General features: G+C 43.0%; 1 protein-coding gene across 2 annotated transcripts in view; it reads right to left on the bottom strand.

Annotated features, from left to right (window-relative positions):
• Nucleotides 1-13,136, bottom strand: part of myo10 (myosin X) — a 79,386-nt gene extending 66,250 nt beyond the window's left edge. Inside the window, exon 1 of one of the 2 annotated variants that reach the window (XM_086074241.1) lies at nt 12,776-13,136. In XM_086074241.1, coding sequence (XP_085930367.1) covers nt 12,776-12,796 — 21 coding nt within the window. In that variant the 5' untranslated portion in view covers nt 12,797-13,136. Of the gene's footprint in view, nt 1-3,681; nt 3,701-12,775 lie in introns of those variants that run through there. The other variant, XM_086074257.1, reaches the window with a different exon arrangement.
• Between the last annotated feature and the right edge of the window lie 3,761 nt (nt 13,137-16,897).

The following is a 16,897-nucleotide window of genomic DNA, read 5'->3' as shown; positions in this document are numbered from 1 at the left end:
ATCCCCGTCTTCTCTAAAACGAAACACTTCTTTATGGTTATCCAGGCAGCAGATGTGGGATCAATAGTCGTTTCCCAATTTATCAACATGTCGAGCTGTCGTGTGCACGGAATGGATGTGCCAATCGGAGTACAAAGGAGTTCATTTGTCTCATTTATATTTATAAGGATCGCGTGTTTGCAACCTGTTAATCGTGAGTTAACTGGTGAAGTCATGCGATTAATTACAATTAAAAAATGTCATCACCTGACGGCCTGAATTTTTAATAATCTTTTCTTTTTTTTTAAAGATTAAAAAAAGAAAAATTATTTAAAAATTCGGGGGGCCGGGTGATTAATTAAAATTAATTACAATTACAAATTTTAAATCACCTGACGCCCCGAATTTTTAATAATCTTAAAAAATTCGGGGCGCCAGGTGATTATTGTTTTTTTCATTGTAATTAATCGCATGACTTCACTAGTTAACTCACGATTAATCACACATTTTATATTTGTTCTAAATGTACAATAAAAAAAAATCTAGGTTTTCACACTTGTTAACAAAAGTAGAAAAAAAAAGTTTAACTAATAGAAATACTTCAAATGAATTTTTGACGTCTATAGCCGTCAATGGCAATGAATGAGTTAAATAAGCCCAGGTGGATTATGCCGGTGAATTGTTCTGTTCATTTGAGGGTTTAATGAGACATCTGAGGTAGATTCATGTGCAGGCTGAATGGCTCACAAAATGGTGTCATTTCATACAAGAGGACAGTTTACAATTACGCCAAAAATACAGCGCGTGGGCGTGGCCAGTTGATTTTCGGACAAGGAACACAGGCAGGCGACTGAGAGAGTGTCATTGGTACGAGGCAAAACTTGTGAACTGACTCGTTATTTCACCACAAATGTACTTAACAGACGTATTATGGTTACACCAAACCTCTGCTGCTTTGGCGTCTGCCGCTATGTGACTGCCGTTGTTGTGACCGGGATCGAATGATGGGAGTTTCCAGAGGAATGTCTCCGCTGGGTTCAAGCATGTACAATTCAACGGCAGCCATTTACGTGAAATTTTTCACCGAAGACACCTTTATGTGCTCACTACATTTCATGGGTGGAAATGGGCCATCGTCTGCTTTCCCAGCGTTAGCCTTGCTAGCTTCCTGCTACAACATGCTAGGCTTTGCTATTTGCTAGCTACTATAACATCATGGTGTAAATGCACCAAAAAGTTTACCAACGGAAGCCATTGCTGCTTAGATGCAAAAATTAATATAAAGTATCAACGCTATAGAAGAACCCTAAGCTATACAACAACATGCTCGTTGATCAGTGTAAGCTTTAAAAAAAAGTAACTCGATAAAAGCGACAAAATGAAAATCGTTTTTGTGAAAATTAGCGACCAACACGATATTTAGCAGTCCTCTAGACCGCAACGGAGTGGCAACAATCATACAAGAAATCGTACCTTTCTACGAAAACTGATGTGTGCGCGTGTGTCCTACGCTGTCATTTTGTCCCACTCATGCATATTAATGAGGGAAACGTGACATCGTTTGAGATCCGACCTATTGTTGACAAATCCCAAGTTCAGTGCTGTACGATATGGATCCCATTTCTGGTCGTATTGGCACCAATGTCTTGCTTGTTGAGGTTGAAATGGGTTTTTTTTTTTTTTTCTATAATGGGCTGTATGTTTGTCATATGGACCTGAATCTGATCAATAAACTTGAATTTAATTATCCTGACCTCTATGTCTTGAAATGTTGAGTATCATCAGGCATTTCTATCGCCCTAATGCGACAATAAAAATGTTTTGAGAGCATAAAGAGGGTTTGAGAGAGTGTGGCAAGTTTCTCTCAAATGAGAACCGTCAGCACCTCCTAGTGTTAATTTCGTCAACGAGAAAATTATTAAATTTTTCACTAGACTAGACTAAAACCCTCGTTAATAAACAATAACTGGGATTAAATTAGTCTGCATTTTCGTCGACTAGTGAAGACGAGATGAAAATGTACTTCACGTCATAAAAACTGGACTAAAATCTATGGACATTTTAGTTCATGAAGAAAAGGGAGATGAAAATGATATGATTTTGTAAAATCTCGCCTCTGCTCATCTGTCACAGTGACACGGTCACACCCCTTTTCAAATCTGCAGCTAGTGAGTGCTACATGCTAATCCGACCGCTAACTAATGCTGGCTAATTCACTAGCTCATTTTTCATCAAAAAGATGAGAGAACATTTTGTGAAATAATTCTAGATCCAAAATATTCAACATTATCTGCTTAAAAAAAATACAGGGGCTAAATGTTTGTCCTGACTAAAACTAGACTAAAACGTTGGCAGTTTTTGTTGACTAAAACTAGACAAATAAAATTGTTTTCTTGGACTAAAATGCTAGATTTATAGTCGACTAAAAATGGACTAAATAAAAACGGAATGAGGTTGACTAACTATGACAACAACTAACAAGCGTGATTGAAACCGGACTAAAGCTAACTAATCTAAATCTCTAAACCTAACCGGCCCTAAACCTGTCCTACCCAACTCTGAGCCCCCAAATCCAATAACACAGAAAAAAAAGAGATTTGTGTGAAACGGGTTGAGCTTCTTTAAATCCCTCTGATGCTTGCCGGGCAACTTCCTTGTTGTCCTTTTATTCCAACATGCAAACAGCAACAACAGGCAACAAAAAGGTTTTGTCGGCCATTGGCACAATGGAATGTTGTGGCGGCGGCTTGGTTGCATTTGGGTGGCCTGAAAGAGGATCATCAGCCTTTCTGCAATTTACACTTTTTCATTGCCGCTCGACTTGTTTTCTTCTACTGAGTCTCTGTTCCATTAAAAAAAACAATTTTGTCTACACTGCTAGCTTAGCTTAGCATTGGCCAATGGCCACTACTTGTCTCCTCTTTACAAAGCAAAGATGACTTTAACTCCATGTAAAGAAACCTTTATGAAAAGAAAAACACTTGTACAAGCATGTTATTTTTTACATTGTTAGCTTAGCTTAGCATCAATGGCTATTTGCCAACACTTTTGTGAGCAAAGAGGACTTTAGCTCAATGTAAAGAGGCATTCACGTAATGACACAAGAATGTTAGTTGTACACTGTTAGCTTAGCATTAGCTACTACTTGTCATGTCTTCGTGAATATGATTGTGTGAGCAAAGATCACTTTAACTCCAAGTAAAAATACTTTTTTTTTTTTTAAAGGAACAAAAATGCTCCTTTTACACTGTTAGCTTAGCTTATGTAGCTACTTGTCATCTCTTCATAAACATCGTTTGAGCAAAGATTACTTTTGTCGTTTGACTTTCGTGACATGCAGTGGAATTTAATGCTGTTAGCTTAGCATCAGCAGCTACTTGTCATCTCTTTACAAACAATTGTGTAAACAAACATTAGCATGTTGCTTCTACGCTCTTAGCTCAGCTTAGCAGCATATGTAGCTCCGCTCCATTCACACGTTGAAGTGATTAAAGATGGCATGATCTGTTAGTTTTTTTAACAAGTAACAGTCATACATGCATACTTCTTTCACGCTCTTAGCTTAATTTAGACTTAGCTTCTGTGCTGCGGCTTCAAAAGAAGTAGAAAGCCTGAATGCACACAAGAGTAACGACCTGACTGTGACCCGAGCGGACTTGACCAACTTTGCTGCGCTAACGAGCTTTTAAACGAACAACTGACCTACTTTCTTCGCCCCGCTTTCAACTCTGTTTACACAAGTGCGTAAGTGTGCGTGTGCGTGTGCGTGTGCGTGTGCGTGTGTGTTTTGAGGTCTGGCAGTCAGGCCGGTTTCACCATGTGCTGTCCAGCTGCGCGCGTTGAACTTTTTGGGAAAGAGGAAATTAGCTCCGAATACCAATTGTTCCGCACAAGAAGACACGCAGCGAGCTTGTTGAACACAAATCGGCATGCTGGGAGCAACACGCGCAGACGCGCGCACACACGCTAGTGCAATACGTGAAAGTCAATCACACCGGCATAAAACATGGAATTAAATGCTTTTGCACAATTTCCACATAAGTACGGAAGCGTGTAACTGCCAATGTGGAGTCAATATTCTTGACTGGCGAGTACGTTCAAACAAACTCGCTAGTTGCGACTATGTTAGAATGTACTTGTAGGCTAAATGCTACAAACATGGCATATTTTCCCATAATGCCACTAGGTATTATTTGCGCATATCATGTGGTATTACAGGGCAGAGAAAATAAGATTTGTCTTCTTTCTGCTCCTTTTCATTCAACATTTTGTTATTGTGATTTTTATTCTCCACACTTTTTTGCCGTGTAAAAACTCCTACATAATTCGATTTACACCGTTACACTTGCTTCAAAAATTCATAATTCCCGGGGTATATATGGTCTGATTTCACATTACTTACAGTGTTGGCACAATTTCACGATAAATATCAACTTTTCAACATTCATTTTCTTTTTTTTTCTTTTTTTTTTAAGAGCTCAGTATTGTTCATTTGGAAATGTCGTCATCATTGCTCTTTTTTTTTTTTTTATATATATATATATATATTAAAAAAAATAAAAAATAAAAAATAAACATTCATTTTCAATGGGACAGACATTGACATTTTTCTAACGACCACTTCCATACATACAACTTATCATTACCACCTGATACTGCTGCGGTCTGATACCCGTAGGTGGCGGGTTCGAATCCCACCTTCGACTGTACATTGCAAATGCATGCTAAGTGATATACATGTATAGCAACTGACTGCCATATCAAAAACGGCATTATAATTTTAATGAAATTATTAAATGTATGCTAGCTTTCAGCATCAGATGACACGTCAAAAAAAAATACGCCATTAGCCATGATTTCAAACAAGTCACGTTGCCTTCCACCATGAAGAACCTGGGTTCAAGCCACGCTTGGAACACATGTTAGCCACTTTAGTCATTTATCTTTCAATTTACTTCATAAGCACGTGCATTCAAAATCTTAGCGTTCCGCTTTTCAGCATTCCCACCCAATTTCTACAGAAATTTTATATTATATTGTCTTTTTTTTTTTTTTATACAAATGAAGGAAATAAATGATATAATTGAATTGAAATTGACTGTACTTGCTTACTCGAGTATGTTTGAACATATTTGTGAGTACTTTTGAACGTATTGTACGCGCTACTCGCCAGTCAAAAATGTTTCCTCTGCTTCGGCACTTCCACGCTATAAATATAAATAAGAGCTGTAATATAAGTATTAATTTACTTGCTGTTGTTGCTGCAGTGTGAAAGGTCCGATTGCTTCATTTGTTGTTGTACGGTGTGTTCAAATGCAAGTCCTCGTATCCTTTCTGTTTAACAACTCAACAGATTCAAACCATCTATGCTACAACTATTTATCACGTTGACAAATTCACAAAATAAGATTATGTTTTATGCTTGTGTCGGGCGGAATCCTCGCATGACTCGGACTCAAGTGCAAAAGACGGTATGATAACCATGAGCAGAAGAATCACAGTAATATTGGGGTAAATAAAAACAACAACAACAAGCTATTTTGTTTTGAAAACAAAATGTCGAATATTTGGTACAGAAGATCATTACCGGTGACAGTCAGTCTTCACTTACTGAAACCTTCATTTTGGAAAAACAGGCTAAACCATCAAACTGGTCATCGGCCCACGCACATCATCACTAAAATCACAAGTCCATTAACTCAACTATAGTCAACAGTAAGTCAAGAAGAGAAAGACAGAAGCTAACTCGCTAAGCTAAAGGCAGATGATGATGAAGTTGTTAAAAACTGTAAATGTGTGCGAAATTCAACCGCTAAAAGATGTTGAAAATGATTGCAGCGTCATCGTTTATGGACGAGCACATTGACTGCAGGCCTCCGAGTCCAAATGAAACTCGAATGGAGCGATGCTCAAAAGCTGCGCATGAATAAAAGTTGCTCTCGGCGCAATTGGAAGCTGAGAATAAAATACAAACGGAAGGAGAAAGAAACCGCCTTCCTTTTTGGCTTACCACTGCCGGGAAGAAAATAAAACCAATTGCATTTTAGGCAGCGCGTCAGTCAGCAACTTTGTGTACACTTGCAAAGCCCACACACACGCACACACACACACACACACACAAGCAGCATAGCATAGCACAGGAAGCTAATTAGCGCTAATGGAGATTTGTTTATTTTGCTTTGGGCTCGGCTGCTGTTTTGTCTTCCAGGAAGTGGCTATTGGGCTAGCGTCCAATCTGATAGGTTGTAACTTGTGCCCCCCCCGCCCCCCACACACACACACAGACACTCCCTTCTTAAACAACAAACACACACGCAAAAGCACTCACATCCACTTGTGCACACTTAAAAATCAACACTTTCATACACAAACACCATACACACTCGAACACACTCACAGTGACACACGTGCACAAATGCACACACACACACACTCATATTCATCACGCTCACACAACAGACACTCACTGACAAATGCACACATTCTCACAAAAAAGACACTCACACAAACACGCAAAGACACACAATTACACGTTTGCTATCGCACGCACACAAAACACGCTTATTGCACCTTATACACCGATGACCTCATCACGCGAGTTCGGTATCGCGCGTCACAAATGAAACGAGTGTTTTGGGAGCAAATTCCCACCTGCGACCACAGCAGGAAATGGAAATAAAAGCGGCAGACGCGGTTTTGATTTCCCGCCGGGCCGTAGCCACGGCTGCAGGAGTTCTCCCGGGAGGCCGGCGGCCAGCCTTCTCGCTCCGCCGGCAATCAAAAGCAAACGTCAATTTTTTTTTCAAACAGTTTTCACAGCAAAAGTAGGAGGAGACAGGATGTGGTAGACATCTCCTGATCGGTCCGCTGGAGCAGCGAGTTGTAAACTTTCCAGTTTAACCTCAGCTCGGGTCTTCCTGCTCTCTGAGGTCCTCCAGGCTGCTAACAGCTGAGAGCTAAAATAAGTTACCTGTATTTCACTACACAGTAAGAGGACTTTTTTTTTTTTGTATCCGGTGGGTGGGGGGGGGGGCGGTGTTGTAGATACCCCAACAAGATTGGAGGGAGACAAACCCCAAAAAATTGATTAAAATCTGAAATTGGATTGAAGTGTGGGGGGGGGGGGGGGCAAGCTATAATCTCAAGTCTCCCATCTAGTTCTCAAACTAGTTTCAGGATTTAGTCAAATTTGGAATCTTTACTAAACTTTTAGCGCAGTCAAAGCTAGTCTCAAGTCTAGTCTTATGTCCAGTTCAGAAGTTTTTTTCCCCCCCAGTCTCAAGTCCAGTCCCCAAGCTCACATCAAGGCATGTGGTCCAGTTTTAAGTCCAGTTTACAAGTTTGTCTTAAGGCCATTTCATTCATTCATATCAAGGCCAGTCCAGAAGTTTGTTTAAAGCCCAGACCTTCAGTCCAGTTCAGAAACTCAGCTCAAGTCCAGCCATAAGTCCAGTTCAAAAGTTTGTCTCAAGTCTCATGTCCAATGTTAAGTCCAGTTCGGAAGTTTGTCTTAAAACCAGAATCTCATCTCAAGCCCAGTCCAGAAGTCTGTCTCAAATACATTCTTAAATCCAGTTCTAAAACTCATCTCAAGTCCAGTATAAAGTCTAGTTCAGAAGCTCATCTGAGGTCCAGCCATAACTCCAGTCCAGAATTTTGCCTCAAGTCTCAAGTCCTGTCCAGAAGATTGTCTCAATGATCAAATCCAGTCACTAGTTCAGTTTAAAAGCTCATCTAATGAATGCACTTCTGAAACCACCACAGAGTCTTTGACACCGTTTTCTAATACCGAGTCTTGTATCTAGTTCCTGATCTTAGGTCCTGTTTTAGCTCTCAACAACCAAACTGAAATGTTTTTTGGGGGAGGATCAGTAAGCTGTGATGTGTACACGCACACACGTGTGTGCGCCACACACACACACACACACACACACACACATACACACCTGAGGCCAGCTTTCTGTCTGATTGGTCCTCAGGTGACGCTGAACACGCCCCGCCCCTCCAGTCCACACAGTTTGAAAAGTTCAAATATAAACACACCCTACAAATGTCCAAAAGGCGTAAGTGTGTCAACATGTGCACACACGCGCGTGCGCACGCACGCACGCACGCACGCGCACGCACGCACACTCCGCAGCTGCTTTTCCACTCAAGAAATGATTGTGCAGAATCTTTGTTGTGTATTTCTCAGAGGCTGACCAACCCATCTGGTCTCAATTACTCAGACCTGTTCTGAAGCGAGTCCTCAGCCTTTAGTTGAGTACTCGTACTAAAAACGTTAGGTTCAGTTTCGAAACCTTTGAACGAGCTCTGAAACAAATCGCAAAACTTTTGTTTGGTTCTGAAATGTTCCCAAACATTGAGTTCAACTTTCAAACAAGGTGCCAGCATTTACTTCAGTCCTGAAGCTAGTATGAGAAGATCTGTTCTGAAACCATTTCCAAACCTTAAGTTGACTTCTTAAGCTATCACTAAACCTTTACCTCACTTCTGAAACAAGTCCTGACCTAAACCCTTAGTCCAGTCCCGAAGAAGTCCTAAACATTTAGTTGAGTACTGAAGCTGGTACTAAAACATTCGATTCAGTTTTGAAACAGCTTCTTCTAACCCTTTGAACGAGCTCTGAAACAAAAATCGCAAAACTTTAGTTTGGTTCTGAAATGCTACTCAATCTTTAGTTCAACTCTGAAACAAGTTCCCAACTTTTACTTCAGTTCTGAAGCTAGCATTAAAAGTTTAGTTCTGAAAAAAGTCCTAAACCTTTAGATCTGTTCTGAAAGTTTCCCGTCTTGAGTTCTGTTCTGAAGCAAAAAACTTTACTTCAGTACTGAAACTTGTTTTAAGTCCTAAACATTAAAGTTCCGTTCTGAATGGGTCACATACATTTAAGTCCCGGTCTGAAGTTAGTTGTAAATCGGTAGTCTAGCCCAGTAGTTAAGTTAGGTCAGCATCACCACATTAGAGTCCGATTTAGAAAATGTTCCTGAAAGTGCTTCGATATATTTGAGTGTTCCTTCCAGTTTCTTGCACTCGTCTGGCTTTTTTCCCCCCGCCTGACCTCTTCGTTCAGTCCAGTCCAGAAGGTAGCGCAATACTTTTTAGTCTAGTTACAAAACCAAAGGCCAGTTCTAAAAGGTCTAGTCGGGTTTTCAATCCCTGCTTTTTCCTCTCCCTGACTTCTTTGTTTCCACGCCGATTAGTGAAGCAGGCGGCTGATATTTGAAACCGCAGTCAACCATTTTCTTCCCAGCCTTTTTTTTCTTCCCCTCCTTTCCTTCTCTCTCTCTCTCTCTCTCTCTCTCTCTCTCTCTCTCTCTCTCTCTCTCTCTCTCTCTCTCTCTCTCTCTCTCTCTCTCTCTCTCTCTCTCTCTCTCTCTCTCTCTCTCTCTCTCTCTCTCTCTCTCTCTCTCTCTCTCTCTCTCTCTCTCTCTCTCTCTCTCTCTCTCTCTCTCTCTCTCTCTCTCTCTCTCTCATTCTCGTGACGCCGGCGAGGGAAACCAGACCAAAGTTTGCCCGGCGCCTCGTCTCCGTCACGTGAGATTTGAAGAGCCGGCCGGCGGGCAGGAAGCGGGAAGAGTTTCCAAGTTTTGTTCAGTGGAAACCGTTAGACCGCAGGACAAAAACCGGTCGGGTGGCTTCAGCAAAACCGTTGCACCCGCAGCCGTGCGGTACCAAAGAAATGTTTAACAACAAGATGACTGCTGATATTTACGCAACACGAGACAAAAGAACGACGACTGGTCCACTTATTAGGACAATCCGCCTTCTCAAGTCCTTAATCTTTGACCCACTTCCTAAGTAAATCCTTAACCTTTACAATGAAGAAAGCCCCCCTGTTTCGCAGTTCACCGACTTTATCGCAGATGAAGCACTTTTTCCCCCTCGGTATAAATTGTTAATAGGCATGGGTGGCTTACCGCCTTGTATACGGTGTTCCCCCGCTATAACGCGGTTCACTTTTCACGGCCTCGCTGTTGCGTGTATTTTTTAGAATGCGAGTTTGCCTGCATTTTTTTTTTTTTTACTCTAATGTACCTATTTAGTCAAATGTATGAAATGTTTAAACAAGAGATAAATGTGAGAAAATGTAAATACATTGATGAGAAAAGTGTATAAACTGTATAAACAAGAAATGTGAAAATAAAACTGAATGGAAAAAATGGAAGAAAAAAAAAACGTTTTTTCGCTTAATGGGGGTGGATTTTCAAGCGTATCGAAAAATGGAAAATGCGATTTTTGGCTATGGAAACCGGTTTTGTGAATAACCGCTGGCAAGACGGAATACACGTTGCACGTTTTGACCGGATATGCATTACAAAGCAATGTCGGACGATAAAGTAAGGTATGTTTGGGGGGGACGACCAAACAGAAATCGTTTCGGAATTCATTAAAGAAGGGAATATTAATGTTATTTTAGATGGAACACAGCAGCTAACAAGAGCGGCCAGGTGGAGTTTGGTGTACGATTATGGTCTGAGAAAAAAAAACACGGTTTTACGGTGATTCTTATCGACATTAAAAAATAAATTAAAAAAATCACATCAGCATTCTTTGACAATGTTTATTTTTAACAACTGAAAATAAATAAAGCTGTTCAACTGCAAGCGCCGCCCCGACGCCGGCGGCGTGCCGAGAAGACGATCACACTTGTCTATCTTAGAGCAGGGGTGGGCAAACTCGGTCCTCGAGGGCACCCCTAGTGGCCAGCAAGGGTGGCTGGTGGGAGAAGCCAGTAAAAAAAAAAAAAAAAAACTAGTAAAAGATTGCGAGAGCAAAGCAGAAGTTGACTCGAGGGTGCTAAACATTACACAATGTTGATTTACAGAAGAGGATTAGGGCCAGTGAAGAGAGAAAAAAAAAAAGCTTGGCAGGATTCTCACTTTAAAGTGCAAATTCTGAGATTGAAGTCAGAATTCTGCCAAACTTTTTTTTGTTCTCTCTTCACTCTTCCGTATAACTCTTGCTTCAGATCCTTAGGATTAATGTGCAAACAAATCATCATTTTCTGCACAAAACGACAAATTTGCCCCTCGCCTCACATGATTGCATTTCAAAAATGCAAAATCAACTTTTAGCCAATGACTGGATTAATCAATGGTGTAAATGGAAGAGCACTTGAAAAAATGATATTCACAAAATTGTAGTCTCTCTTTCAAACGAGGACAAATGCAGTCAAAGTGGCCTTCAGCTCAAACGTGTTGTCGTTTTTCAGATGCGCTCGTCGTTCCACGTCTCGACAAATAAAGTTGAACGCCAACACGGAAAAAAAGCAACACAAGCACAATCAAGTCCACTCAAAGTTGAACAAAGTCATGTGACCATTAATAACTCAAGTCAAGTTGGCGAGGAGGGGAAACGCCAGAGAATCGACGGCGAACAACGCGATCCTTACCACAACAACGTTTTGCATTCACAAAAACTACATTTACTCTATCATCATCATCATCATCATCATCATCATCATCATCATCAAAGGGATGAGCAATTCACCAAAATGTCACCTTGATTTTGGCTTCTCGCGATTTTAAAAGCATTATAATCAAAGAGAAACGATTTTTGTGCACAACGTTGTGGTGCCTAACAAGTTCCCGATGTTGTGAAAGGACCCTGAACGCACCATGCCGTGCGGCCGTTATAGCGACTGCGCTGACCCCGAGCGAGCTTGAAGCTAATTAATGGCGCCCCAGTCGGACTTGACTGTCGAACGAAAACAATTTAACACATTGTCATTTAAATACAAGGTGTTTCGTTTTTGTTTTAGAAACATTGCGACCGCTAATGCTAAAGTCAATAAAAAATGCGATGGAAATGCTAATAGAAAATTAGCATTGACCTCTGGGAGTGACAACCCGTCCAAAAAATACAAATATATATTAAAGGAGCAGCGATTAATCAAGATCGAGAACTAATCAATTATCAAATGAATCACTAATTATTTTTGATAACTGATAATTAGTTCAGATCTTTTTTCATTTAAAATTGTCCAAATGCCCGGAATTTCAACTCCTTAACAGTAAAAATTCTAAGATTTCTGTGGTCCTCCGTGAAAGCGGATTTTTGTTTAGCTTTGTTTTGAACCAAAATAAACCAATTGCTTTTCCTTTGGGAAACAATAATCAATATTTTGGCCACTCTCCTCAAATTACAGACCAAAGTAGTAACTAAAAATAATTAATTTGTTTGTGAACTGTCCATTTGAAATAATGTCCTGTTTTCGAAAAAAAAGTCATGATGGAGGTTTTTGAGTAGTTCAATTTTAGAAGTTGAAAGTTCAATGAATAAATGTTTCATTAAGTGTGATTTCAATATCAGTCAAAAATGATTGCGATGGGGATTTTTTTTTTTCAGAATCGCATCATCAGCATTTATCGAAGCAGTGTTGATGCTCACTTTGAAAGCGATGTTTTCCTGTTCCCGTCCGTTTTTGGTCACTTCTGTGCCCTGACATTAATTTGGCGACCAGTCCGCAATGCCTACATGTGCCTCGGCACTGACTGGCGACCATTCCATACTTTTTGATGAGCCAACATTGAATTGTGACCAATCCGCTGCCATTTGTCTATCAGGGATGATGCTGGGATTTGGCGTCTATAGACCTGTCAGAAATCCGTGTAGCCTCAATTAAGTCCCTTCAGCATTTAATTTGATGTTAGGGGTCGGTGAGTACCGATACGGTGATACGGTATCAGGCGGTATCTGTCATATTGTTTTTGGGGAGGGGAGACTGGCGACCAGTCTAGGGTGCTGCGAAAAGTGGAGGACAATGAAAAGACATCTGGCCAGTGTTTGTTACCTCTTGGAAGAAGTTCTCCATGTTCGTCTCCTGCTATTTGTCCTAATCCCAGAGGACAGGTCGCGCGCTCAGTCCCGCTCACGCGTGCCTCCGCTCATTCCACGTAGCTCCAGCGCACATGGAAGAAAAGGAATAGAATCCGTGTGCAAACGGGACTCTTCGCTTTGTTGCTTCTTCTTCTTCCGAACTTCGCCGTCCTTCAGTCCGTGCGCGCGCCCGCTGCGTCGTAGGGCCGCGGTCCACGCGCTCGTCCCCGCCGGCAGGCAACACACAAGTCGCCGCGACGCCGCTCCGGACTTGGCAAAAGTTTGGACTTCTGACTGTCGCTGGAACCCGCGGACAATGAGCGTCAAGTTCCGCCCTGGCGACCTGCGCCCGCCTCCTCCTCCTCCTCATCCTCCTCCTCCTCATTCTCCTGCGGGCCGCCACGCGCCCCTCGGACGCCTCCTGCTGTCAACATGTGGCGCCCGTGCACGTTCGCGTTTTCAAAAGCAGCTATCGCGAGACAAGACGAAAAGTGACGTGACGTCTTGGAGAGAAAGTCCCTTTTTCTTGGGAATAATGGGCAAATGTCATATTCATTGCGCTAAGTGGAAAAGCTGTAAACGCTCCTTTTAAGGATTTATGAGTGATTTTAAATAGTTTTTTTGTATGCTTGAAGAAATAGGAAAGAAACAAATATATTTATATAGAAGAAACAAATATATTTATATAGATTTTTTGTTGTTGCTGTACACGCTCCTCTTTTATTCGAAATGACGTGATGTGCAAGAATCCCCAGTTTTTGTTTATTTTCATATTCTTATTTGTTGTTTATATTGATGCCATGTTCAGGCGTTGCATCCTCCACAAGTGTATGTTTATAGAAATGTTACATAAAGTGGTGGGAAAACATTTTTCTTGAGAATCTTTTGTTATTAAATGAATATATATCAATATCCTAAACCGTCGCGTGATTTAAAACGGTATAAAAGAAAATTATTGATTAAAAAAAAACACAAAGCCACAAATAAAATGTTGTAATTTTTGTACTTCTAGAAAAGGTTGGAAATATACGGAGAGGCTAGTCCATTTAAAGCTTTAAAATCAAACAATAAGATCTTAAATTCAACAGTTAAATTCATGAACAAAATATATTATACACTCTACACATCAGTATTGTTTAGTTTTTTTCTCATGTAATGTCTAATTGAATAAATAAAGCTTGAGTTTGTTAATGAAGGCAAAAAAGGATGGAGCACTTCCCATAGCATAAATGTACACTTGTGAATGTGGAGTTTGGTCAATATGATAAATACATGAATCAAACATATTTGCAAGCAAACGTTAACATTTAAACAACAAGGCAGTCATACGAAGATGTTTATGTATGTTGATTTTTTTTAAACATAAGAATCCATTTATTGTGGTTTGAAAGCAAATGTTTTGAAAGTTGTTTATCCTGGGTCTAAAGACAAAATGTGTCAGGGAGTGTGGCTTTAGCCCCTGGTGCTAGCTAGCTATCTCCTTAGCAGGTAAACGAGCGTCATGAGAGCTAACTAGGGAGCTAGGCCAGACCGAGAGACATAGTCTCTCCAGCGTGTCCGAGATCGTCCTCGGGGCCTCCCGCCGGTGGGACATGCCCGGAAGACCTCTCCAGGGAGGCGTCCAGGAGGCATCCAAACCAGATGCCCGAGCCACCTCAACTGGTTCCTCTCAACGCAGAGAAGTAGAGGCTTGACACTGAGTCCCTCCCGGATGACCGAGATTCTCACCCTATCTCTAAGGGAGAGCCTGGACACCCTGCGAAGGAAACTCATTTCGGCCGCTTTTATCAGGGATCTTGTTCTTTCGGTCACGACCCACAGCTCGTGACCATAGGTGAGGGTAGGAACGTAGACCGACCAGTAAATCAAGAGCTTTGCCTTTCAACTTAGCTCCTTCTTCGTCACAACGGACCGATACAGAGTCCACATCACTGAAGACGCTGCACCGAGCCGCCTGTCGATCTCCCGCTCCAACGTACCCTCACTCGTGAACAAGACCCCAAGATACTTGAACTCCTCCACTTGGGGCAGGATCTCATCCCTGACCCGCAGAGGGCACTCCACCCTTTTCCGACTGAGGACCATCGTCTTGGATTTGGAGGTGCTGATTTTCATCCCAACCGCTTCACACTCGGTTGCGAACCGCTCCAGTGAGAGTTAGAGATCACGGCTTGAAGAAGCCAACAGCACCACATCATCTGCAAAAAGCAGAGATGCAATCTTGAGGCCCCCAAACCGGAAACCCCTTAATGGCTCGCTGCGCTTAGAAATTCTGGCCATAAAAGTTATGAACAGAATCAGTGACAAAGGGCAACCTTGGCGGAGTCCAACCCTCACTGGGAACGAATTTGACTTATTGCCGGCAATGCGGACCAAACTCTGACACTGGTCATACAGGGACAAAACAGCCCGTATCAGGGGGCTCGGTACCCCGTACTCCCGAAGCACCCCCCACAGGACTCCCCGAGGGACACGGTCAAACCCTTTCTCCAAGTCCACAAACCACATATAGACTGGTTGGGCAAACTCCCATGCACCCTCAAGGATCCTGCCGAGGGTGTAGAGCTGGTCCACTGTTCCACGGCCGGGACGAAAACCACACTGCTCCTCCTGAATCTGAGATTCGACTTCCCGACGGACTCTCCTCTCCAGCACCCCTGAATACCCCTTACAAGGGAGGCTTAGGAGTGTGATCCCTCTATAGTTGGAACACACCCTCTAGTCCCCCTTGTTAAAAAGGGGAACCACCACCCCGGTCTGCCAATCCAGAGGCACTGTCCCCGATGTCCACGCGATGTTGTCGAGGCGTGTCAACCACGACAGCCCCACAACTTCCAGAGCCTTTAAGAACTCTGGGCGGATCTCATCCACCCCCGGGGCCCTGCCACCGAGGAGCTTTCCAACCACCTCAGTGACTACGACCCCAGAGATAGGAGAGCCCACCTCAGAGTCCCCAGGCTCTGCTTCCTCAAAGGAAGACGTGTTAGTGGAATTGAGAAGGTCTTCAATGTATTCTCCTTACCAACTCACGACGTCCCGAGTCGAGGTAAGCAGCACCCCATCTCCACTATACACAGTGTTAATGGTGCCCTCCTTTCCTCTCCTGAGATGCCGGATGGTGGACCAGAATTTCTTCGAAGCCGTCCGAAAGTCCTTCTCCAAGGCCTCACCGAACTCCTCCAATGTCCGAGTTTTTGTCTCAGCGACCGCCGAAACTGCATTCCGCTTGGCCAGCCGGTACCTGTCAGCTGCCTCCGGAGTCCCACAGGCCAAAAAGGCCCGATAGGACTCCTTCTTCAGCTTGACGGCATCCCTTTCCGCCAGTGGGTTCGAGGATTGCCGCCACGACAGGCACCGACCACCTTACGGCCACAGCTACGATCAGCCGCCTCAACAATGGAGGCGCGGAACAAGGTCCACTCTGACTCAATGTTCACCGCCTCCCCCAGGACAAGGGAGAAGTTCTGCCGGTGGGTGTTGAAACTCTTTCTGACGGGATTCTGCCAGACGTTCCCAGCAGACCCTCACAATACGTTTGGATCTGCCAGGTCAGACCAGCATTTTACCCTGCCATCGCAGCCAACACACCACCAGAAGGTATTTAGTTGACAGCTCCGCCCCTCTCTTCACCCGAGTGTCCAACACATGTGGCCGCAAATCCGATGACACGACTACAAAGTTGATCATCGAACTGCGGCCTATGGTGTTGGTAAACCCCAACGTACAGGCGCCTAGCCGGGGGGCAATAAGGATGACCACACCTGCTCTGCGCCTCTCACCATAGGCAACTCCAGAGTGGAAGATAGTCCAACCCCTCTCGAGATGGATTGGTACCAGAACCCAAGCTGTGTGTGGAGGCGAGTCTGACTATATCTAGTCGGAATTTCTCGCCGTCACACACCAGCTTGGGCTCCTTCTCCGCCAGAGGTGTGACATTCCATGTCCCCAGAGCTAGCTTAAGCCTTTGGCTGCCGCCCAGCTCACTGCACACCCGACCCCTTTGGCCCCTCCCACAGGTGGTGAGCCCATGGGAAGGAGGACCCACGTTGCAGGATCGTTATCAGGCTTCTTTAGAACTTGCTGATTAGCTGATCCT

Source organism: Leptonotus elevatus, chromosome 1 (assembly GCF_054856555.1).
Source record: "Leptonotus elevatus isolate MCC_2025b chromosome 1, RoL_Lele_1.0, whole genome shotgun sequence".
NCBI lineage: Eukaryota > Metazoa > Chordata > Actinopteri > Syngnathiformes > Syngnathidae > Leptonotus > Leptonotus elevatus.
The sequence above is the reverse complement of the archived record's forward strand: the minus strand, read 5'-3'. Positions and strand labels throughout refer to the sequence as shown.